Genomic DNA, 26,175 nt, shown 5'->3' with positions numbered 1-26,175 from the left:
AGTTCCCCCAAGGTTTCATCTTGTCCTTCCTCATCTTCAACTTTTACAAGTAGTCCCTTGTATCAAAACTCATCTATATACTGACAATGCGCAGCTGTACTAGAAAGCCTCCTCTCCTACACTGATCCTATGCTGCAAACACTGCTTACACTTCATTCAGACCTGAATGTGCAGGACCTATCTGAAGCTGAACCCCACCAAGACAGACTCCCAGTTATTTTCCAAGGGCAACAAGCAAGAGTTAGTTCACACCTGGTTCAATGACATGGAGCTGGACACATTCAAACCTCAACTTTCACCGGTCACTACATTGGACAACAACCTCACCCTAAAGGAACACATTGCCAAGCAAGCAAAGTCAGCTTGGTAGCATCTTTGACTTCTAAAAAAAATAAAGGTTGGTACCATGCAGAAGTGGTGTGGTTTTGTAAAGATGAGTGCTTTGGTGATGCATAGAAAGCACAACTGAGGACGTTTGGCACTCTGGAGGTGTGCATGGGGAGCTACATCCACCTGCAAATTAGTTGACATGGGGTCTGGAACACAAGCGGACCCGTGCAGTTCAAGCGCTGGGATGGAAGTAGATTTATGGGAACCTGAACCTGAAGAGCCTTTCAGTGGAGTGCTTAATGACTATTATCTGGCACAAACGTGAGTCATATTTGTTGTAAGCTGTTTATATCACTGTGGTCAATCGCAGCTGACTCCACTTATTATTAATTTACCCTTTGTCACAGTTGCAGTTGTCGGTGCACAGAGCAAGTCATTTGGATGAGACAATTTTGTTTTATTATTCTTCATCTTCATTTGAGGCCTTCTAGAAAATTCAACTGTTCAACAACTCAGTAGCAGTTTTAAAATGATGGCGTAAGACGTCCAAAGCCTGCGCGCAGTCTTACCTTCTCTTTGGGTGCCGCGCAGTTTCCAATGTCTCTGTGTGCAGGGTACAACACTTTTCTCCCAGAAAGCAACAAAAAAGCTGCTCTACATGTACTGTGGCATGTAGATGGTGGTACCCCCTTATCCGTCACGTCCTGCGCTCCAAACTGCCCCCCCTTAAAGGCATCCTACTTGCCCCAGCATACCTCTTCAAGGAACTAAAGAAATAAGACCACATCACCCCCAAACTAATAAAGCTCCACTGGCTCCCCTTTCCAGCCTGCACCATTTTCAAAACCAGTCATATTGTTTTCAAAGCAATCACAACTAGTGTTCCTTTATGTTTGGCTGTGAAGCTCATCATCTCTGGTGGCTGTAGGCACACCCACAGTCGGGACACCCTCAAACTGGAGGCACAGAAGTGGAAAAAGAAAAAACATCCTTCTCTATATGTGGACCCAGGATCTGGAACAACATCTCTGTATCCGTCAGGATCACCCCAACCCTAGTTGATTTAGGAAACAGTGGAAGATGCACCTCTTAAAAGGACACCACATCATGATGGCGTGGTATTTCACGTTTGCTCCCAGAACCCAGTTTCCACATGTACCAATTGTTGACTCCATCTTTGCCTTTCACTCTGTACACAGCTCCGCTACCCTTGTGACAATGTTTTGACTATGTTTGTGCTGCAGAATACCGCATACATACATATATTATGAGAGACAGGTTGACTTAGGACCATCAGAAATGTAAGCAACTTTTGTAAAATTCAGAAAAGTTATTCACTTTGTTTTTATTAAAAAAATGCAAAATATCTTGTACCCTAAATGTACACTAAATGTGCCCTGTCCACCTTTCTTGAAGCAACTAACTTTCTTAGAGACATGAAAGAGCAAGTTCGTCCGGAGTTCTGCCTGTTTACTGTCCCCACACGATATGCTTAACGCTGCGGCACAGCACTTCATCACTGAGTTGCAAGTCTTAAAATACAAAAAAATGATGGCTGGAAGTAAAGGTGTCCCTGTCTCCTTCTTCTCATGAATCCCACTATCCTGCTCTGCAAAACGCACACATGCAGGAAGGCAGTCAGCAAGGCTGCAATCCAAGAGCTGTAGACCACGCGGAGGCCAGTAAGTTCTCTTTCATGTGCAAATAGAAGACTGCAGCTCTTGCTTCACGTTATTGTCGATTCAAGCATCCTGTCTTCCATATTTCACAAGCACTCCTACAATCAAGTAATTCTCTGAATGATTCCACTCCTCTTGGACATGATCAGTCGATTGCTCCATTATATGTCTTGTTGAGCATGTTGTAGACCATGTCCACATTGTGCGTCGAGATTGGTTGCCTGTAAAGTGGATTGGTTGCCTGAAAAAGGAAAAACAAATGTATTACCAAAAAGAAAATTAAAATAAAATATTTGAAGTTTACCTAAACAGCCTTTTGTACTGTACTATGGATCCGGTGGTACAATATCCTGACATGAAACCCTGCACTGTTAGGTTTTAAAGATATTTACATACACATAATCTGAATTCCACTTGAATAAATCACATTTTCCTTATGATGGCAAATGTTCACTGGCACAAGTGCATGTATGTTATCAATTAATTTTTTCATTTATATTAAATATTTGCCTCTTTGATTTTTATGTGCTAAACAATGTCAGAAACAATGAACTAGTGGCTCCACTCCTGCACCTTAATATCTATACCTAATCAATCCTGAAATAGCAATATCCATTAGGGGAATCTAAGAGTCAGAGGAGCAGATTCTAGGGCAATGGATATGGTATGCTGAAGGTAGTGGCGTAACACAGGCCCCTGCAGCCCTTGGGGGTCCCCTCAGCACAGAACTCTGGCCGGAGCGCCCCTGATAGGGTCCGGAGGGGGTCCATCCACATACCTTGCGGGGGTCCTTTAAAGTTGTGTTACGCCAGTGACTGAGGCCCCCTGAGACTCTGAGACACTACAGCAGAGGAGGGACTGGGGGCTGCATGGATACCAGGCACTGGTGTTGAACAATGGAGCCAGACCCAGTCTGTTAAACGATAGACTGCTCGCAGACCCCGGTATGCTAGCATTGACAATAGTTCCCAGAAGCAGTGTGGAGGAGGTGAGGGGCACAGAGTGATGGCAGTGGCTGGAATGAGTGTCCACCATTTTGAGATGTGGCTTGTAGCGGAGTGGCAGACCACCCTGTCCAGAGAATATGGAGCAAGGCTGCCAGAATTTGCAGTTGGCGATGCTTGTTGTCTATTAGAGAGAGTGATATCTGGAAGGTCCCCTCTGAATCCTATGAACATTTGAAATTAGGAGGTGAGAGTTTAGCGGCAATATGCATACACATTAAATCATTTGCGGCCGACATGACTCCCGGGTGAGGGCTGGTGGGGGGTAATTTAAAAATAAAATAAACGTACCTTTACGGGTCTCACATTGTCTCCCTGCTCTGCTGCTGTCCTGCCTCCGGCAGGAACCGGAAGCAGGCTGGCAGCCTCCCTCCCCTAAGACAGTCACAACGCTACAATGGCAGTGTTGTAATTGGTCAGGACGCCGACCATCCAGGCGCCTACATGTAGGCTGCATTACAGCCTACATGGAGAAAGGGCAGAGTGCGCATGACCTGGGGCCGACCAAACCGCCAGCGCCCTCAGCAGTGGGCAAGCCACTCCACTCCTGCCCTAGAGCAGACCTGCCCACCTGCCCGCCCCCAACCAAACACTTCTGCTTTCTCGCAGTGTGAGAAGCAGAAACATAAAATGGTAGCTTTACCATTTTAAGTTTCTGCTTTCGCACTGCGAGAAATCAGTAGGGCGACGCTCATCCGCCCTAGAGGAAGACCCGGCCCTGCAGTAAATATTGAGTAACCGGGAGCATGGAGAACATGTGGATGGAAAGGCATGCTTCAAAACAGATCTTGACATGGAATTAAAGGCCAAGCAGATGGCAAATATCACCAGAAAAAGAGAGAGAGAGAAGGTAAAACAATTTTATTTCATTTTCATAATAGTACCATACAAAGATGTATGCAGACGTAATATTATGGCAATGTGTGCATATCCATTTCACACCAGGATCAGTGTGTCATGGCACAAAGAGAGAAATGGTACATAATCGGCTCTCTGGAATGGTTTGGACTGTAGGGAAGTAAATTAGGCTGAGATCATGCCTCTCATTGGACGAAATCCGTATTTCACCGGAAGTATGTCAGTATTATCATCTGTAATCCAAGCTTGAGGGCCAGTCACTAGTATGGAACGCTGCTGTCCTTGGAAATTGGTTTAAATTGTGAGGCGCCAACAAAAGCACATTTAAAAGGGAAATGATGTTGACAATTTGAATCTACTGCCTTTGCAAATTCTACTGCATTCCACGTGGATGCTAATTCAGCTCCCTCCCATTTTAGCTTGCATTCAGACTGGGAGCAGGATTAGACCGCCAAAGGTCTCAAAAAGAGCTTAGAACAGCAAGAAAGATCAGTCTCACTTACTAAGGACTGACCTTTTCTAAGGAAAGGATACATAGGAGCCTGATAGTATTCAGCTAGAGAAGCATTCAATCCCAGGGGTACCAACAGCTCACTCCATCCTGGAATTTGAAACTAAACTACTTACGCCCGAGCTTGAGATTCGGGTGGGTTTAAGGAACCCTGGAAATGTAAGGGAGAAAATACCGGCTTTTGAATCTACAGACTTGAAATGTTAGCTCCAGTAAATCTGCTGTTGTCTAGCATTTGCCTTTGAACACAAAACACTTCTATTATCCTCCCTTCGGCGACTGGTACTCCACAACGGCAAGGACACGAATTCTCATTGTTTTAATTGAACAGACTGTCCACTAATAGGTGGGTTTGTCAAAATGATGAACACAATAACAAACAACCTGAAATACGAGCTCTAAACCATTTAATGTTTTTGTACAACCCACATTATAGCCAATGATGATAATAAAGTACTTGCTACAATTTATTTTTTTAACTTACTCTTTTTTATGTACTATTATGGCTTTCATTAATCATCAAGAATGATACCAGAGTTGTTTGTGGGAAAGAGACCCAAAAGGGAGAAATAAGTGAGGGTGGACACAGCAATGCTAGAGCCTGGTGCACAAGTGGAAAGCCCATATAAGTTGTGGATTCAGGATCTAGAGTGCCGATCCCCTTATCTGCACTGCGCCTCCTTCCCTCTCTAAGCGTCCCATACTTTCAGCACCCTTCACATGCCATTTGGAAGAAGGTGGGGACTCAGCTCCCTCAGTACTCGTCCTGTGAGTCATCAAAAGGTGGCAAGCTGCTCTAAATGCCATCTGAGAAATAATAGAAGGGGGGAGAGAAGGAAAGTGAAGACAGAACGAACAATACACTTACCTCCAGGGAGCAGGGTTTAACATGTAACTGTTGAAGCAGAATAAGAGGGATACACCCTTTATATCATGAGGTACATACATACATACATCTGGGCGTTATGGGCTGTCGGTTTCAACATGGTCATGTTTTACATGAACTAATGTACCCAAAGAGGAGGAGACAACATTAAGAGCCCCTATTAAAATCATATACTTGTTATAACGCAAGACAAAATTGACAATTGAAGGCTGACAACTTATTCTACCCTGAAGTTTAATTTTGCTCTTCGTTGCAGAATGATTCCAGTTGGCAACGTATATGTCTGGGTATTGCCAAGTGTGACTCTGACAATAACCATGCCTAATCTGGCAAGTCATTAGTAAGCCATTGAACAACATTCCTTGTGTATGACCTCTTAAGTAGTCTTTGTGATGTGCATAACACTCCGTGAGAAAGTGCCATCTTTATTGCATTGGTATGCCCCCACTTTTTTCTGAACTGCTGATGTGCTTTGACTGAGTGTGCTCTGGGTTCCTTCCAACCAGGTACCCAGGGCCTGTGTTCCTTCTCTAAAACTGTGTTGAAACTAAAACCCAATTGGCATCCCTGGCCACCTATCAGCCCCTAGTAAATGGTACCCTAGGTACCCAGGGCATGGTGACCAGAGAAGACCCCTGAGAACTGCAGCACTTATTGTGCCACCCTCAGGAGCCCTGTACTCCGACACTCACGCACTGCCTTTGCAGTCTGAGTGTCTAAGTAACAAAACTAAAACAGAGAGTCGACATGGCACACATCCCTGTGTGCCATGCCCACAGAACCCACTGCCCTGGCATACTTTAGTCACCTCTCTAGCTGGGTGCCCTATGCCAGAGGAGTGGGCACAGGTGCATGAGCCCTGTGCCCCTACAGTACCCAGGTCTATTCCTGGGCACTGTAAGTGCAGTGATGCCATTAAGCAGACCCTCCAGGATTTCGCGATTTGCAAAAAAATAGCGAAATCTGCAGTTTTGTAAAAAGGCCGCGCTTTTTACAAAAGTGGCCGCAAAATCGATGGTCGGAGTGTCAGGGTAGAAATACTAACAATGTAAAGGGCACATAAGGTCATGTAACACCTGGCTGTAACCGCAGCCTGTGAAGTCAGCAAATGCATTGATAAAGCTTCCGTCCTTATCGAGACATCGCTGCAGGAACCCTGGGTGGTTGTCTGTTCTGGAGCCTGTAACTCGCTGGGGTCCACAGATGCTGAACCTGCCGCTCGGCCTCTTCTCTGAGTAATGAAGAGAAGCGTGGCCCCACCTTAAAAAGATAAGAACTCAATACTACTGGTACGAAAAAAGCTTTAGAGGAGCAAGATTTAGAAAGGGCTTGCATTACCTGTTGGTTCAGCTAAAGATCACTCTGGCAGGGAAAGTCTGGCTTCTGTTCATTTTCAGACACAGCTTCCTACAATGTAGAAGTGTGCTTGCCTGATTCCGGAGGTAGGGCACTCCAACTTATGAGATGAGCCCGAGTTGACATTCAAAAACGTTAAACTAATTCTACTGCAAGTCAAACTAACTGATAAATGAACAGTAACATCACAATTCCAATTGAAGTAGATCACTCTCAAAAGAACAGCTCGCACTAACTACGCTCGTGTATGGAAGCCCCAGCTAGTGATTTTGACAATTTTTTCTTCTTTTTTTTTAAATCTGTCCCGAGGCTGCACTTTAGAGGGGAAAATGTCCCAAAAACCAACATTTTAAAGCAATGTGGTTTTCTTTGTCTTTTTTCGACCCATTTCACAGGGGAACCAATGAAGGTAAAAAAGAGAGTAAGTGCCGTTTCTTGAACTCAAAAGGGCAGATCTACGAGGAAGTGCCACGGCGTGGCACCGCAAGCCCTTTGGCTGCGCCACACTGCAGCACTTCCAAAGCACAGGGATGCAACATATTTACAAGATTAAGTTGCATCTCTGTGCTTCCCCCTGCGCTGGCGCACAAAATGCAGCCATGCGCCAGCGCAGGCACCCTTGCACCATGGTGCAAGGATGCCTGCGTCATGGGGAGATTGTTTTTGTGCAGGAAGGAGTACCTTGTGCAGGAAGTGGCACCTTCCTGCACAAAAACAATCACTGCAGGCATTTTCCTCCTTCAATGCGTGCTGTAGAATGCAGCACGCATTGAAAGAGGAAAAGAAATGAGGAGAAATGAAAACATTTCTCCTGGTTGCACCGCGCTACGCCACCTCTAGGGTGGCGTAGCATTCACACACATCTCCAGATTTACGATTTCTCGTAAATCTGGAGATGTGTCTTATTCCATGGGGGTTGCGTGGGAACACCCACAGCAACACCCATGAAACGCCCCTTCAATGCAAAGTGCTGCGTGTGAAGGGGCCGGATTTATGAGGAGAGGAAAAGCCACGCAGAATGGCTTTTCCTCTCCTTGTAAATATGGAGGAGCCCCCTGAACCACCAGTACATCACGAAAAGTGACGTACTGGTGGCGCAGGGGGCTTGTAAATCTGCCCCATGGTTTTCAGCAGGTGAGGAAGAGTGAGTTAAAGACAGAATGAGGGGAGAGGGAGAGAGAGCGAGATAGGGGAGCATTTTTTTCTTTTAAAAAGAAATAATTTGGGCGTGCTGTGGTCAATTTTTGTTTTGCTTTTAAAAAGAAACAAACATTATTTGCCGCTAAAATGCAGCAAAATTTCAATTGTTGTGCCGCTAAATTCATGTTTTTGCGCCGCTAAATTTAATAATTTATGCCGCTATAACCTGGGGGGTCTGATTAAGAGTATATGGTGCTGGGAGGTTATCATTACGAACTCCACAGCACCATAATGGCTACACTGAAGACTGACAAGTTTGGTACCAAACTTCTCAGCACATTAAAGCCGCACTAATGCCAGTGAGGTATTTAATGTAAAGTGCACCAGTGGGCATCTTAGAGATCCCCTCTGAAACCTAACCTACAATCCACGTCTGGGTTTAGTGGCTGCAGAGGTTGCCACACAGCAGACATGTTGCTGGACCCCCGGGTGGAGAGCCCCGCTCTCCTGGGCCTGCAACAATGCACATCCTGGGCGAGGTGCTAAGTATCTTCCCCCAGGATCGCCAGGGAGAGCTTCAAAGGCCTGCCGTCTCGGTGAGCTTCTCCAGACCATTTGCTGTACCCAGCAACTGGCCCTCAGCAGTTCTGACCCCCACTCTGGTGGGAAGACTGGCGGGAAAAACTACATCAGGAAGGGGGGGGGGGGTGCCAGCCTGTGCCAACCCCACCCCTCAGGTGGGGGAGACGAGGTGAAGCACAACCCCGGGCTCCGGCCATCTTGAAGATGGTGAGCCCTGCCCAATCCCAGCTAGGCCCCTGCCCCCCTCCCACAGGAGAGGAGCAGGCTAGGGGGTGTACCCACCCCAGGACAGGGACCTATTGGTCCCTGCCCTTGCCCTACCTGTAACTCCCCTAAATTCAGTATTTAGGGGCTCCCTAAACCTTCCTTCCTCAGATCCCGATACAAAAAGAAGAAAGAAGATCAAGAAGAAGAAGATCCGCCGTGCAGCTGCTAACAACAGGACGACAACAACTGACTTGGCCCCAACCCTACCGGCCTGTCGATCCTGGAACCTGCTCTTGCCTAAGTCCGGCAACTCCTGCAGACAGCAACCTTGGGACACCCAGAGGACCTGTCTGCCTAGACCCTTAAATACTGGGACTCCCATAAGCAGAGGCTCTGCTGCAACAACCCCCCTGGTGCCAGCCAGGAAGCTCCGGACCAGCCCACTCTGCACCCGCCGAGCCCAGCCCGTGCCAGAGTGATCCAAGACCACGAGGATGTCCCCCCGGCGACTGGGACCCGAAGTCTAGTGCCCAAAGACCCTCCTTGATGAACCAGACGACGCTTGCAGACTCAGAACCAGGGGCCCCCCAACCGCGAGCAGCTGAGGGTAAGCTTTTCCGACACCCAAAGGCACCCCTGCACCCGGCACCCTACAGCCCCCTGCTCCTACCTTTGAGGTACCTACCTGTGCTCCAAGATCCCAACTTACCTCTCAATGTGCTGGTCGCCCCAGGAGAGTCTCCACCCCGAGCCTGCAGCCTTTGTTCCCTTTTGACCTTTTCCATTGGATAACATTGAGCAACCGACGGCTCAAAAGCACCCTGCACCCGGCCGCCCGAGCACAGCTGACTGTGCCACCTTTGTCCTATCCTGCTTCCCCCATTGCCCTGAGCAAGTGACCAGGAGCCCAGCTCCCACAGCCGCGTTGCCTGCTAGCCAGCAGCCACCAACCAGAGGTCCTCCGTCCCCCATTGGATAACATTGGGCCTAACTACCTCTGCACCCGGCTGCCCCTGCGCCGTTGAGGGTGAACCAACTGTACCTACCTGACCCTGGGGGGACCCCTGAGTCTATGCCCAGAACCACAACTTCACATGTCGAGGACTCACCAGGAAACCAGTAACTCACTTACCTGTTATTGAATAACATTGGCTGGTTTGACTCGAAAAATATTCTGTCTACTTTTGAAAACTTGAAATATTCCTATAAAATCATCCGACTCCCGAATTCCGAAATACTCACCTGTGATCAGGAGAGGAGCCAGTACTGTACCTTATAGCCAAGTGCTGAAACGCAAAAGTAATCCCTAGCGGGTTTACTAGTAACTTGGATTTTCTCCATAGGAATCCATTGTCTGCTTTTCTATGACATTTCTTCTAAGTGTCTACTTTTGAAAACTAGAAATATTCTTTAAAAATCATACGAAATACTGAAACGTAATTACTTACCTGTTTTGAGTTGAGACCCCAGTGCTGGCCCCAGGAGACCAGTACTGGATTACAAAAGTAACAAGATCGTACTTTACCTGCAACCTGAATTTTCTCCCGTTGGATAGCCTTGCCAGATTCCTGTTGAAAAGTTTCCAAGTGTGAACTTTTAAAATAGCTTTTTATTCCTGAAAAATCACTACAATACCTAAAACGTTTTTGCTAAACTGATTTCAGCTTAGACCCCAGGACTGAACCTAGGAGCCAGTCCTGGGATTACTGAAGTAATCTACAAAGTAATCAACTGTGTTTATATAAGGAAATCCTTTGAGCTCAATGCTAAATTGCGTATAGTATTGTGTTGCCTACTGCAACCCCTGCAAAGTACTCATCTGAACCCTCTCATATTGAGAGCAGTATATTATTGATGCCTGTTGGGTCTAGAAATAAAATAACTTTATCTTTTGATATAAAAACAATTGGCCTGGAGTTCAGTCTTTGAGTGTGTGAAACCTTTTGCTGACTGAGTGATTACAACAAATGGTTTACACTGTCCTCTGGTACTGCCTTACTGCTCGACCAAGCTACCACTTTAGAGAGTAAGGTCACACCTGGCTTTAACCTCTGTTATACCTCTGGGGTTTGTGGACTCTATACACACTGTACCTTATTCTGGTCCAGTATATATAGAGCCACTTTCTCACACACTCCCTCTGTCCTGCCTGGCAGGTATACTAAAGATATGTGTATAACATTACCTATAGATGGCTAAGGCCGTATGATGCGTTTCCCGGCGTGACATCCTCCTACAAAAGAGAATTCACTGATGCCATGTGGAATAATTAATTGATGGTCTAGGACATGGTCAATGCAATGCGTGTTTTGTTTTGCTATTACTTTCAGTGGAAATACTCACCATTTCATATCTGGCCCGAGAGCGCTCATTCTGAAATCTTGCGAATTCACGCCTGTCATGAATGGTGACCAGAAGCTTCCAGACAGCAAGAAGAGCCAATCCAATCAAGATAATGCTGCCAACCACGGCCAGCAGGACAATTAGAGCATTTGGAGCAGTGGCACATTCTGTAGGAAAAGAATGGATTATGTCACTAATCTCATTTAAGACAAAAGCAGTTACCGCCCAGCAGTTGCCCATGTCTACCTCCTTTTTTTCTTTTTTTAAACTTTATTTATCATTTTTAATAAAGTGTGCACATAACATATTTTGACAGGTCACACACATCACAAGTGTAGAAAACTTAAACAGTGGACCTTGTACATTGAACAACATGACATACGTCCATGAAGCGCAAACCGATCTTGGTCTTCAACCGGTGCGAGGTCTCTATGAACTGGGTCTACACGCATAGGGGGATAAGGTGGTGAGTAGTCGCGTTAGCTCTGAGGCTCTGCGGAAGAGAGGATGAATAGCAACAGGCGTGCAGCATTGGTATTTGTCAACTATCCCCCCTATACGGTTACCCACTTCCAATACATGTCAGTCGCTGTCAGTTGTATTGGAGTGAAGCAAATGTGTACGTAGGGCTGCCAAATATCTTGTGGGCAGGAGGTTGGTGGTTGTAACTGAGCGTACAGTTCGCTGCCCGTGTCACAAAAAAAGAGGCACTTGAGCCAGCATTTGATAGTGGCGTGTTGTGTGCCTCCCAAATATACAGCGACCTCAGGTTTTGCAAGTAAGATTGTGATTGCGACAAATCAGCGGGTTGCCTTTACCCCCTGTCTACCTCCTTGACCCTAACTGTGTGACTTGTAGAAAGCAGAGCACTTAATTGGCTGGCACATATCTTTCTCAATCTGCTTCATTGCCATGTGCTATACCACAGTGTTGCTTTGTTTTACTGACCACAATACTGCATGTGCCTTAATATGTCATGTGTATCCTAGTGAGAACTATACAAATTGCACGCATTCTCACAATTGCATGGCCTAACTTATAGCTAATCTTAAGATATGTTCATGATCATTCATAAGTTCCAAGACCAGAAGCTCTATGCACTGGAGCTGAAATGATTAAAACCCATGATGAATAGCTAAAGCATATAGTAAGGATAGTCTCCTCTGGCAAACTGATCACGTTGATCTATTCATTCTACATGTGTTTGATAAATGAGTCCTTGCTGAACTATTGCTTTAGGTTCCCTTTGCTTGATGGGTTGGTCTTGTTTTCTATTAGAACCATAAGGACTGAACATATGAATGGACTTAGGGATATATTTACATGCATGCTAGTGATCCACTGTCGTACACACTGTGTAAATACCTATTCTCCCTCTCCTTATTCCTCTTCCCACATCCGCTTTTTTAAAAAGAATGTTTAAAGGAGTGCTTTGAACTTCCACCTTTTACCATCTTTCGACAGCAATGAGAACAGAACGGCATGGCCTGTTTTAAGAATATATACCATTGGGTTAGAATGCCCCTGAATAACAGAACACCATACCCTACCCCTTCAATCAATATCCATTAGAATTTAAATCCATTCCCCCACCCTGCATTGTTTTCTGGTATTATCTGTATTTGATATGCTTTAATTACACAGCTTGACAGATAACATATTCTTATCATCTGCATTATTTACACTTGTTTTGTTACTGGAAAAACCCAATAAAGAATGATTAAAATAGATATTCACAGAAAAAAACCAAAGGTACTGGGATGTTTCAGTTAAAGGCTACAGGGACGTTGAAGTTAAACGCAGTTAAGATGGAGGTCCTAATCCTTGGCAAGCAGACTTCAATGTGGTCCTCAGCCTGATTGCCAGAATCCCTGGGTTCCTTTCCTCAGCCTAACCCTAAGGTTTAAAACTTGTGTGTTTGGTTTGACGATAAAGTCACTTTTGAGAGTCAAATCACAGCCTTAGCAGGCAAGTGTTTTGGCATTATTAGATCTCTCAAACGTTTTATCCATCTCCTAACATTCTCGGTCCAGAAAACTGTGATCCAGGCTTTAGTGGTCTCTCTGGTGGACTATTGTAACATCTTCTATTTGGGAGCCTCTCAGGCTACGATCAAGAGACTCCAATGAGCACAGAATTTGGCGGCTCGCCTGCGGCTAAACTCCCCAAGCGTGCATCTATGCGTAGGGCACTTCAGAAACTGCACTGACTCCCGGTGGAAAACTGCCTTTCTTTTAAGACCCTATGCTACTGTTATAGGATCCATAGGAAGATTGGGTCAACGTATCTACACTCTTCTCGCTCCAACCTCAAAGGGCCTCAGGTCCTCGTGGCACTACTTTTGCATGTTCCTAGAACCAAGAAAGCTTGCACTGGTGGTAGATCTTTTTGCTTTCTTAGTGCTAAACTCTGTAATTCCCTTCCGCTGCAGCTGAGGCAATCCCCGTCAGAGCCATAGTTAACCTCATGGCTGCTAAGGAGATTTTCCTGGTGTGCTGGATCCTTAGTAAATGGGTGTGGTCATAACGGAACGGTTCAGTCATGAGCACAGCTCAACCGATGCTCATGACGGAACCGTTCCGTCATGAGCATCGAAGGGGTTAAACAAAAACCTTAAGACTTGACTTTTTAAGGCTCCCATCTCCTGTTTGTCTCCTCAGCTTGTTTCCAACTGCTCAGTGCTGGGACACTCCTCGCAGGAGTAGCAATGTGCTCTATAAAATGTGTATTATTAGTATTATTATTATTATTTAGTTAGGTTGGCGTTTTACCCACACAAAAACCACAGAAATATAGCAAGTATACTTATACTTATAGCTATACTTATGTAAAGAAACTAAAACTCATGGCCTAAAGTTACTCTATGGCCCAAGTTATAGTTTCTTCAGATAAGTATAACTATAACTGCTGAATTGATATGGTTTTGTGTCAACTTGACTAGAACGTCCTTATAACCTTTCTTTTTTTCTGTGAATTTCTATGGGGTTTTTTTCATGGACAGTAATACATTTATTTATTTGAAGATTTATATAGCACAAAAAGGACACTTTCAGTTGACAGAGCACTTTACAGAGGTGTACAAAAGTATGGGATAGAACGAGAAGACATATAGATTCAATACATAAAAATTCAATATATACAAAAATAAACGTGTAACACTAGGCAGTAATATACTTGCACATAAGGTAAACAGAGCGAAAGGAGTACACAGACTAGCAAAAGTCCAGCCCCAAGCATATTCCGGCATGATAAGGGGCTACGTATACATAATTTCTATACGATAATACAATCACTGATGGTCTGGGGCACGCCGTGTGCTCAACGCCCTCCCCCTCGCATGCACCCAACCCTAAGCTGCGCATGGCCTTTGGTCGTGTGTGGAGGCGGTATGGTTTGTGAGTGGGTGAGGTTTTTTCCCCACTAGGCCTGGGAGCAGAGGGCTTCCTGTCGATCCCCAGGGGGTACTTGTGGGATGCCCTACGAGTACCCACAGGTCCTCGATTCAGGCCCCAAAACTGTTATGGGCACTTTCTTGCACATGAGAGGTCCCTCAGGTGTCCTATGGGGTTAAGATACACCTATCCTGACCCCTTATATGTTTTGACATTTTGTTTTTCCTTCTCCCGGGCCAAGTGACAAACAAAATGGGGACTGCAACTTTCCTGTCAGGTTGTGGCCAACTAGTGCCTTGCTTGCCCCCAGACCCGGAGATCCCCATGAGTAGATCCGCAGAGAATAGGTGTACCTAGATACATATAAATTATTTCTTCAATAACTCCTAAACTACAGATTTACTCCAAATCACAGAAAGCACAATCTGTGGACCAAGAGCTAGCTTTCTGCCAAATTTGGTGTAATTCTGCTCAGAGCTTCAGACTGTAGACGTTTCCAAAACGTGCAAAATCCCCATAGTCATTCCACGGGGAAAAAAAGTTTAAGGGCCCCCCCTCCTTTTTTTTCTCGGCTCCCGCTTCACGAATCACCCTAAAACTTTCCAGACAGCAACTAAAGTAACTTGTACACTACTTTGAAAATGTTGTGAAGATTCGTCACAAGACACCCAAGTTATTGGCAAAACAAAAAACGCAACGTCTATGGGAAATGTTGCTCCTAATTACAACTACCTACTGGCTAGCATCAGTAGAAGATATATATATATATATATATATATATCACAATGCTCGCCTCCTAGTAGAGTGCAACGACTTAAAATGCTTGATTATTAAATAAATTGGTTTTCATAAATGTTTTTAATCCTCACTCCTCTTGTATATAATTGTATAGTGGATGTAAATAGTGATGTATGTGTTGTATGGTTTCTCACCTTTAGCGATTTTTATGACTTTTTCACAGGTCCCTGATTAGTGTCAAACAAAGAGTGGGATGCAAACTGATAAGACTAACGGAGTATGAAAAGTGGAGGTACGAGTGGGCACGTGAAGACTTTGATGACCAAAGGTTGATAGTTGATTTTTAGTTTACCCACTGGGGTTAGACTTGACTGCCCACTGGGCTCAATATGGCAAATAGGATTATCTATAATTACAGCTAATAGGAGATGTCAATCAATCAGGAGTTTGTTAAAGCGCAACTACTCACCCGTAAGGGTCTCAAGGCGCTAGGGGTGGGGGGGGGTGCAGGTTCCATTCCATCAAGGAGGGGGTTTGTCGAAGAGCCAGGTTTTGAGGTTTCTTGCGAAGATGGGGAGCGATGTTGTCTGTCTGAGGTGGAGCGGAAGGGCATTCCATGCTTTGGCCGCGTGGAAGGAGAAGGAGCGGGCTCCCGATCTGGTCTTTCTGGTGCGGGGGACCTTGGCGTAGGAGAGCTGGGCTGATCGAGGGTCCTTTGGGGTGCGTGGAATTTGAGCCAGCTGTTCAGGTATGCTGGTCCGGTGCTGTGGAGGGCCTTGTGTGCGTGGGTGAGCATCTTAAAGGTGATTCTCGCCTCGACAGGTAGCCAGTGGAGTGTGCGCAGATGCTGGGAGATGTGGTAGTGTTTTGGCAGGTTGAGGACCAGTCTTGCAGCGGCGTTCTGGATGTTCTGTAGCTTGCGGATGAGGTCGAGTCGAGTCTGCTGGTGACCAGGGCATGAGTGACTGTCTTTCGGTCTTCGAGTGGGATCAATTTGAAGGTCTTACGAAGGAGGCGGAGATTGTGGAAGCAGGAAGATGAGACTGAGTTGATCTGGCGGTCCATTTTGAGCTCGGAGTCCAGGATGATTCCCAGGTTGCGTGCGTGGTCTGTGGGGGTTGGCGGGTTTCCGAGGGCGGTGGGCCACCAGGTGTCGCTCCAGGCATCGGGGTTTGGGCCCATGATGAGTACTTCTGTTTTGTTGGTGTTTAGTTGTAGGCAGCTGTTTTTCATCCATTTGGCGACGGCTTCCATGCCTTCTCGAAAGTTGCGTCTGGCGGTGTTGGGCTCGTTGGATAGGGGGAGGATGAGCTGGGTGTCGTCTGCGTATGACACGATGTTGAGTCCGTAGGTTCTGACGATGGGGGCAAGTGGAGCCATGTAGACGTTGAAGAGCGTCGGGCTGAGGGAGGAGCCCTGGGGGACTCCGCAGGTGGTAGGTGTGGGGTCTGAGAGGAAAGGGGGGAGTCTGACCTGTTGCGTCCTGCCGGAGAGGAAGGAGCAGATCCAGTCGAGGGCCTTGTCCTGGATTCCTGCATCGTAGAGTGTGCGTATTAGGGTGCGGTGGGAGACTGTGTCGAACGCCGCTGATAGGTCTAGGAGGATGAGGGCTACTGTTTCTCCTTTGTCCAGTAGGGTGCGGATGCCATCTGTTGCGGCGAGGAGGGCGGTTTCCGTACTGTGGTTTTTTCTGAAGCCGGATTGGGAGGAGTCGAGGATGTTGTGTTCTTCAATGAATGTGGCGAGTTGGCTGTTGATGGCTTTCTCGATGACTTTCGCTGGGAAAGGGAGCAGGGAGATGGGTCTGTAGTTTTTGAGGTCGGTGGGGTCCGCTGAGGGTTTCTTCAGGAGGGGGTTGACCTCGGCTTGTTTCCAGTCGTAGGGGAACGAGGCGGTCGCCAGGGAGCGGTTGATGGTGTGGCAGAGCATGGGTGCGATGGTGTCAGCGGCTCTGTTGAAGATGTGGTGGGGGCAGGGGTCCGTGGGGGCCCCTGAGTGGATTGACTTCATTGTCTTCAGTGTGTCTTTGGTGGTGAGGGCTGTCCAGTCTTCAATCGCTGGTTTCCGGGTGTCGGGGGTGGTTGGTGAGGGTTCAGTGTGTTGGTTGTCTTCGTCGAAGTTGTCGTAGATGCTCTTGATTTTGTGGTGGAAAAAGGTGCTGAGTTTGTCGCAGAGGTCTTGTGAGGGAGGGATGTCGGTAGACTCGCTGGTGGGTTGGGCGAACTCCTTGATGATGCTGAAGAGTTCCTTGCTGTTGTGCGCGTGGGTGGAGATTCTGTCTTCAATCGCTTTTTCCTCGTTTCTCTGATGAGTTGATGGTGGCGGCTCTGAAGTTGTTGTGGGCTTTTGTGGATTTGGTGTTTCTCCAGGCCTTTTCGAGGCGGCGGCATGTGCGCCTGGACTCTCGAAGTTCGGTGGTAAACCATCTGGCTTTCTTGGCACGGGTATTGTTGTTTTTCTTGAGGGGGGCATTGGTGTTGGTGCTGTCCGAGATCCATCTATGCAGGGTTCGGGCTGTGGTGTTGGGGTTGTCGTTTTCCGCGATGGTTGGGGTGGAGTTGTTGAGTGAGGAGATGAGCTGGTCATCGGTGATTTTGGTTCAGTTTCTTTGTGGAAGCAGGTGCTGGTGTCTGTGGATGGTGGGTGTTCTGAAGGTGAAGTGGACGCAACGATGGTCGGTCCATGGGAGTTCGGTGGTGTGGCTGAAGGTGATGGAGTTTCCTGTAGTGAAGAGGGGGTCGAGGGTGTGTCCTGCTGAGTGCGTGGGCTCGGTCACAATCTGGCAGAGTCCAATGTTGTGGAGGTTGTCCAGGAGGCATGTGGTGTTGGGGTCCAGTTGATTGTCGAAGTGGAAGTTGAGGTCTCCCAGCAGGGTGTAGTTGGTGGATGCGATGGCCTGCGGGGAGATAATGTCCGTGATGGAGTTGGCGAAGGGTCCGCGGGGTCCAGGGGGCCGGTAGATGAGGGTTCCTCGGAGGGCGGCAGTGGGGCTGGCCAGTATCTTGAAGTGAAGGTGTTCCATCAGTTCTGTGGACTAGTCAGGGAGTGTGCTCAGGCGGAGGATGTATTTGTGGACGATGGCGATTCCTCCTCCTGGGTGGGTGGGGCGGTCCTTCCTGTAGATCTTGTATCCTTGGGGGATGGCGATGGCGATGTCCGGTCCTGAGGTGCGTTGGTCCAGGTTTCGGTGAAGAATGCTACGTCTGGGGTGGTGCTGTCGAGGAGGTCCCAGATTTCTGTGGCGTGTTTGTGGAGGGATCGGACGTTGATAAAGGATGCAGTGCAGGGTCTTCGGTTCGGTTGTGTTCTTGTGGGCGGGTTGTGCTGGATCCGTGTTGTTGGAGGTGCTGCAGGTGTGCCGGCAGCGGTGACAGCTGAAGGGTCCATGGGTGTCGGCTGGTGATGCTAGCTTGCAGTTTTTGTTGCAGCCTGGGTTGAGTGCGTGGAGTGTTGCTGGGTCGTAGCGTTGGCGGGCGGAGGTTCAGGGTTCCTGGTGCTGGTTGCGGACGGGTCGCAGATGGGCGCAGACGTGCTTGCCTTTGACGCGCCTTTGGTGCAAGGGATATTTATCTTAGAAGAATGGGAAATTGCTAACATGGGCTGTATTTTTTCTAAACATTCACCAGCACAATCAATTAGGTTAGCCATTAACCAAACTCATTATTTTGCAATGGGTGGTGCGTAAGTCGCTATCACACATAGCTTTTGGTCGCACAAATAGTACAAAATACTAAAGTGCAATGCATGATCGTGCATGAGCAATGATTCTTGTGACAGCATGTACCAATGACTCTTGCTAAAAATGTTTGGATTTACAACTATAACAAAATATATGATGCATGCATTGCATGTTTATTTCAATGAAATGACTTACGATGTATCTCGTTACACAATTCTGTTGACAAAACAAGTCTGTTTTTCTAGCTCCGTAAACGTTCAGATACCTTGAATCTGTCTTCACTAGCTATCACGCAAAGGTGTGTCCCATGATATGTTATAAACACTGTGATTTGCATTGCATACAAGGAGCTTGTCTACGAAACGCGTTGAGTGACTTGGCTATAAAATAAAAAACACGCTGAAAAGGATTATCCGTGGCACAGGCATCGTTTTTGGGAAACCGGCAAAACGATTGTGGTAGATTTATCGCACAGTGGCAGTCACCACTGGGTAATTATAGTTACGTTAACATTTCCATTGGAAATCTGTTTTATTATGTTGCTCATAACGTTGGCCCAGTTAGATGAATCACCACAAAACTTTCCAAAAAGGTTCTACTTTTTGACTTGTTTGTGTTTTGGTGTGATCCATCGAGTGTGGGCCGAGAATTAAGGGAGGCCCTAAAACGCAAAACATCATGCTTTTTCCATATATTTTTTTAGGCAGGGCTACAGACAAAACTGCTGAACAGAATTACACCAAATTTGGCAGGGAACTGGATCTTGGCCCACAAGGTGTGCTTTCTGTGATTTGGTGCAAATCTGTTCAGTAGTTTTTGAGAAATTAAAGTTAAAACATAATTGTATATCTGGACAGTTGTGTCCACAAGAGGCTCACAAGAGTCTTGCGGGAGCGCCAAATTAAAATAAGAGCATTCTGATTGGCCCTGGGAGCTTTATTTCCCTTGGGCCATCTCACTCCTGCAGGAACGAGCGCTCCGATTGGCTGCCAGCACCATGAGAAAAATGTTGCTGGCTGCCATGACAGGACTTGGAGACTTAGTCCCTTGTCCTGAAGCTAACAAAGAAAACAACATAAGGGGGCAGGGGAGAGATACTCTCCTCCCTAATACGGCATCATCCATGACATGTTCTGGGACATCATTTATGACATCACTGATGACATCATTCAATTAATGTGTTAGTGTGGTTTATAGTTTACCATAGTGGTGGGAGGCTACCACATTATTTTCTATCTTATTTTGTATAGTCTGTGTCCAACTAATGGGTCTAATGGTTTACAAACTGCATGTGCTCCTAATGCATCATATGTGAGTAGAGATATTGAACACATTATAAATCTGTGAATTGAAGAGTAACTTTGTGTGCAGTTGACAGTTAATGTCTTGTGGCCAATATGTTCCACAAAAGTTTTTTGGTTTGGCAGAAAAAGTTTCTACCAGGGCAAACATTCTACATAGTAGATACTAAGTATTGTAAGTATGACAATTTCTACATAAGAAACAAGACTATGTGCACGAACTTATGTGCTTCTTTTGCTTCACAAATGGGCTATATGTAAAGTTTTCATCACAGTATGAAGGCTGCAGGTATTGTGATCTTTAGCACATTTAGACCTTAGTTATTTTAAGCATTCAGCATTTTTTTACAAGTATTTTATAGAGTGCACATTGTTGTTACTAGACACTTTTTGATACTCATTGGTGTATTTATCATGAGAGTTTCACTGTTTGTACACAGTGTGGTACTGAGTAAACTCTCTCCATAGAGTAATCACGGTTTACAGTACCCACGTTTCTACTCCTATCAACTTCATTTTTTCAATGTAGGTCAGTGACTGTCAGGGGTATGACACAGACGAAAGATGTCCATAGTAGGAAACTAATTTTGGAACAGACGTGGAATATTTTGAAGAGCTTGGCTTTCTCTGAACAGTAGTAAATATATTAATTACAGTGTGCAATTAGTGTTTCCCGTGTATCTGTGGTTGACTGTTAATGTGAACAGGGTTACCTGTGTCACTTTTGTACATAACACATGCTTGCTACACCTAAGGAAGATGTATTTGTGATGGCAGTAATGATGCTTCGTATTATTCAGAGTCATTTTGTACTTACTTTCAGGCCTCTAATACTTACTAGTTTATAGTGTAATGTGTACAAAAGAAGCTGCATGATGTCACCAGTAACATCATCAATGATGTAATTTGAGATGTCATCCGCAGTGTCATAAATTATGTCAAAGAACATGTCATGAGTGATGTAATATGTGAGGTAATAAGCAGAGCATGGTGGGGTACAAGTTATAGTTAGCACCGCTAAAGCTAACTGGTGAATTTCTGTGTTTTTTAGTTGAAAACATATTTACCTAACTATAACTTTACTTAAACCTTTGTTTTTTCAGTGAATTATATATACACATACATACATACACATACCCCGCCACTGGAATGATTCGCTAGGTCATCAGTCGGAAAGAAGAAACAGGCTGTGACTGCAGTCAGAGACCGGGTCGGCCCAGGGGTGTAACGCAGGTCCCATCAAGGGGCCCCAGTCCTTCATAGTTTCCCATTCCGCCCATGGTCAAGGTCAGTGTGTGAAGTATAGGAGACAGGGATCCCCCCATTACATTCTGCAGGGAGAGTTATCACTTTGTGTTACACCACTGAGTCAGGCTGGGCTTTAGGGCAAATACACACTGGCCAAAGGGCTGCTCTGACAGGTCAATGTATGGGTAATTTCTTTGGCTGTTTGTGGGCCTGTTTATGTTCTGAGCCAGTTTTTACTTTTAGTTTCCCTGATGTTATCACAAACATTGCCAGCAGCAAGCACAAACTATGCAGTCTTCCATATCTTGCAAAATACCCATCCAGTGTTTCATTACAAGTGTAAATCTGCCTCAATTTGCTAACATGGGCCACTTTTTTAGTTGTCTGATACACTAATGGGGGCCTCTTCTACTTTGGTGCCTGGGCTTGTTTTCTGTTCCAGCCCAACCCTGGTCCAGGATGGAACCTACTTCCTTGTTTGAAAGTCAGTGTACAGTGGTTCCTCACAAGATAAAGTTAGATTGCTCTGATTCTCACACTTAGCCATTGAAAGGCAAACCAATGACGATGAATTTGGGTGGGTTCAAGCAGACAGGGTATTGGACCTAACTAGGCCTAGTATCTGAGGAGGATGTACATCAAAGGTGCTCAGATAATTTTCAGAGCAGGGGTGCTGACATCAAAGTTTCATCATAGAAGTCATGGGGATTGTACAAAATCCAAGCGTCACAAACAGAATAAGTGTAACAAATGAGACACCCTGATTCTGTGGGACTATGGTATGGGTGTAGTATGTGGCCAATGGTGCACTTTGGAGCACACTATTGCAAATGTATTATTAAAGCATAGTGTGAAAGTGCACTGTTATTATAGACAGCACATTTACCTTTGAAGTGGTCATTAAACTTGCACAGAGATGCCGTTTTACCGATAAAAGTATATAGCGCAAAAACGATACTTTGTGGAAACTAAGTTTCAGCAACTATTTATAATTTGTGCATCATCAAGTAGACGGTCTTGATTTGTTTTCATCCTAATAATATCTTTGCTTCCATTACACCTCAGATTTACAAAAAAAAAAGCTTAGTTTGTACTTTCCTAACTGCTGATATTTATAGAAATAAATTACATCCTATCTTACACACTCCCTCTACTCCAGCAAGATTGTCACATTGTTTACTTCACAAAATCCTCTCACTTTGTAGTCCGAGAAATAAAACTAAACACCAATCTCCATGCCAAAAGAATAAGTAGCACATTGTCAGAAAACATAGTCTGACATTTTACCTTTGGCTTTGAACGTGCAGCAAATGTGACAAGCTAAAACTAAATGAACTCCAACTGTGTTATTTTGAAACTGCCACACTACCCCCTTTGCCCATACTTCCAGCATCTACATTTTTCATGGCAAACATATCCATGCATGCATAGATTTATGTAAACAGACATATGGAGCAAAATCTTGTTGAAGCACAGCAAGTTAAGGTGTCAGAATGTATCTTAACTTTTCGCCTTTGATATGATGTATGTTTAACCACATGTTTACCCAGTGTTTTCTCAAGAATTTTGGGGCATTGGTTAAGACCTATTTTGGGGTCACCTGTTAAGAACAACTTTGATTTGTATTACCTACTGCATAATGCTAAACAAACTTTCAAAAATTGGGTCAATGAAAAATAATTGAGATACGCCTTCCCAAGGACCCCCTAAATCATTAGGATGACGTTAGGCAAAGAAAGAAAGAGATAGAAGTAGGCTGAGGGGGCAACTAGACATACAGATATGAATGGAGGTGAGACAGAGAGAATGTTTACTTTTGTAGAGGTCCCTTGCAAGGTGGGGGCCCTTTCAATTGCCCACATGCCTTAAAACCAGTGACGGCTGGTGACATTTGAAAGTAGTGAGGCGTAAAAGTTGGGGGATGAGTGTTGCATTGTGAGGGAGCCAGACTGACTTAAGGCGGGTTTGGGGTGGGGTTGAGGGTCGTCCCCATGAGAAAATGTTGAAAAAGGGGGTGGCAAATGGAGTATTTTAAAGCAAATTTGAGAAAGCAACAAAATCTATTGTGAACATGAAGTCTTCAAATATTAAAATACATTAAAAACTGCCCCATAAGGTCTGGCAGACCAGTTTTTACATTTGATTTCCCGGATTTTAAGAGAAACACTGCATACAGCAAGCATAAATGCATGTTCTCTACCCTACCTTGTAAAAAAAAAAAAAATACTGCCCTGATTTGAAAACCTACAATGGGTTTTTTTCTTAGCTATTTATTCAGTAATGAGTCCACTGTAATTCTAATACCCGCCCCACAGTTTATTATCTGTCCAGGTCCAAACAAGCCTGCTGCAATTAACTTTGAGGAGGTAAGAAGTGAGATGCATGCATTACTAGCAGTCCTCAAGTGTCTAAATTCTGTGACTGTTAGCGGGCATTACTTTCTTGAAGTTACCATCAGTGACATTAGGATTTTATGCAAAGAGGATGAGGCTCTTTTTGTGTCTACAGCACTTCTGTAAGCAGAAATGCTACATCAGCAATTCGTAGGATAAGCTTTGGAGGCTAGTGGGACCAAAAGGGCAGAGAATTTTATGGATAGAAAAAGCCAGAGAGAGAAATTACTTTACCCTGGCGGCTTCCTATCTGTTCCAAATGTGTTTTATATTGCACCAGCCCGCCTTGGGCCATCCTTCATTTACTAACGCACACACTTATTTACCTAAATAAATCATGATGGTTTCTTATTGTGGGCAATGAAATGCCGGTTCTAAAATTCTATAATTACCGGCGAGCAGCATTTGTAGAGTCAGCGCTCCAGTGTTTGGATCGGCGTGATGACGTAGCACGCCGATCCACCATTTTAGGTGAAGCGCGCGAAGGCTTCAGTACGGGTGCCGGAGCCAGAGAAGCAACAGGCTCGGCGCTCTCTGTAAGGTTGTGAGAAATAAACACGGACATACAGTAGACGTTGGTCGTGTCGTCTGTGGGGGGATATCCTGGTACTTTACAATGGCGACGAGGCTCGGATCGTGAGGAAGAAAAAAAAAAAACTGAACCAGGAATAAAACAAAGAAAAACGAACCCACGTGCAGACCGAGCAAAATAGGCAGAGACACCCACAGTACAGCGCACGCTGGACAGGGTGTTGACAACGCTCCACGACCACAGAGAGCGCGGCAGGGCCGTGATTGCACTCCCGGTGCTGCAGAGTGCACGCTACCACCCAAGACTCCAGGTACAAGGGGCCCCAAAACATAGGAAACCTGTGCAAGAAGGGCAGGGGCGGCGGAGCTCCTTTAGTCCACGACAGTAGGGCGGCTGGAGCACACAGCTACACGGCCAGTGGCGGACAGCACAGCACAGACACAGGACCACCGGGACCTGTTGCATACCCAACTGGGGAATAGCACTGGCGACCTCAGGGGGCCATTGAGACCGAAAAGAGAAGGGGAGGATAACGCACCAGGGAGCCCCAAGGGACAAGGTGAGACACCACCAGGAGAGAAGTGCGAAACCATGTGTGCGCAGGCGTCCTCAACAACGGCACCCATACCATTTCTACCCAAACCAGGTGAACCCCTAATGAAGTGGGAGGACTGGAGGGAATATATTTCCAACTACATTGAGGTGCTGGAGGACGAGAATGAGGAACCGTTTACAAGTAAAAGGAAAAGGAGGATACTGCTTCATAATTTGGGCCCGGAGGGGCTGAGGGTGTTCAAGAATCCAGTACCCAAACAGAGACAGGATAATGATGATGATGTATATGCTCATGCGATAGAAGAACTAAATGAACATTACAGGCCGGCCGTCTGTGTCTCAATTGACCGATACAACTTCCAACAACGGAAACAGGAAGAAGGGGAATCGGTCGATGAATATGTTGCGGGACTCAAAAAGTTGGTGTCCACGTGCAGATATGCGAATTTCCATGACTAATTCATAAAGGATCAGATAGTGATGCACACGACGAGTAAAGCGGTGCAGGACAAGTTGTGGGCCAATGGGGACTCCTCCCTGAAGGAGGTAATGGCGATCGTCAATAAAGCAGAATTGGCAGTGATGCGCAAAGGCAGCAAGAAAGGAAACGCTGGCCAGACCCATGGTAAATAGAATTGAAGAGGAGGCCCCCAGAAGAGATAACCGGATCAAGGGAGCACCACAGAGAGGCCCGAACAAATGGCAAGGAAATCCAGGACCGCCCGGGAACCACTCGAAGGCGCCAAGAACAGTGTTATCAGTGCGGCAGCATGACCCACGAAGCGCATGATAGGAAGTGCCCGGCATTCCGCGCCAAGTGCCTGTTCTGCGGGATCGTAGGACACTATGAGAAGGTGTGTCGGGGGAAAGTGACCAGGAATGTAGTGAAATTTGTGGACCATGGGCAAGATGACCAAGAAGGAAGCGGTCATGATGTGGAGGACGCAGTCCTATGTATCTACGACCAGGTGCTGTGTGTGGACACCAAGAGATCAAGGAAACCAGTGCTGGACATGCATATTGGAGGAGTGCCAATCAGCATAGTGGCAGATTCGGGGTCACCTTACACAATAGTGCAACGGGCGGTATGGGATGAAAAGTTCAGGCCACAACTGGGGCCAGAGTTGGAGCGGCTGGACATACGGCCAGTAACGTATAATGGAGACCGCATACCCATGGTGGGTTTCAGACCACTCAAATTTGAATTCAAGGGACGCTGTGCCTACTGCAAACTGTATGTCTCAGAGAAAGGACCGTCGGTGCTGGGGTGGATGGACGAGGGTGACCTAGGCATCAAGTTAGACCCAGGAGGTGCGGTGCAAGTCTTGCTAACGGAGCCGGAACAATGGCCGAACCTGGAGAAATGGAAGAAAGACTACCCAAGAGTATTCGGCGGGAAAGTAGGTAAGCTGGAGAGGTTCACGCATAAAATCATCCTGAA

The 26,175-nt window shown here is 46.0% G+C and overlaps 1 protein-coding gene across 1 annotated transcript in view; it reads right to left on the bottom strand.

Moving 5' to 3' along the window:
- Positions 1–1,640: 1,640 nt before the first annotated feature.
- Positions 1,641–26,175, bottom strand: part of ITGB5 (integrin subunit beta 5) — a 658,371-nt gene continuing 633,836 nt past the window's right edge. Inside the window, exons 14-15 of the mRNA XM_086957094.1 lie at positions 10,897–11,063; positions 1,641–2,250 (exon numbers count right to left, since the gene is read on the bottom strand). Of these exons, the coding sequence (XP_086813220.1) occupies positions 2,155–2,250; positions 10,897–11,063 (263 nt within the window). The 3' untranslated portion in view covers positions 1,641–2,154. The remainder of the gene's footprint in view (positions 2,251–10,896; positions 11,064–26,175) is intronic.

Source organism: Lissotriton vulgaris, chromosome 2_1 (assembly GCF_964263255.1).
Source record: "Lissotriton vulgaris chromosome 2_1, aLisVul1.2, whole genome shotgun sequence".
In the NCBI taxonomy this organism is placed as follows: Eukaryota; Metazoa; Chordata; class Amphibia; order Caudata; family Salamandridae; genus Lissotriton; species Lissotriton vulgaris.
The sequence above is the reverse complement of the archived record's forward strand: the minus strand, read 5'-3'. Positions and strand labels throughout refer to the sequence as shown.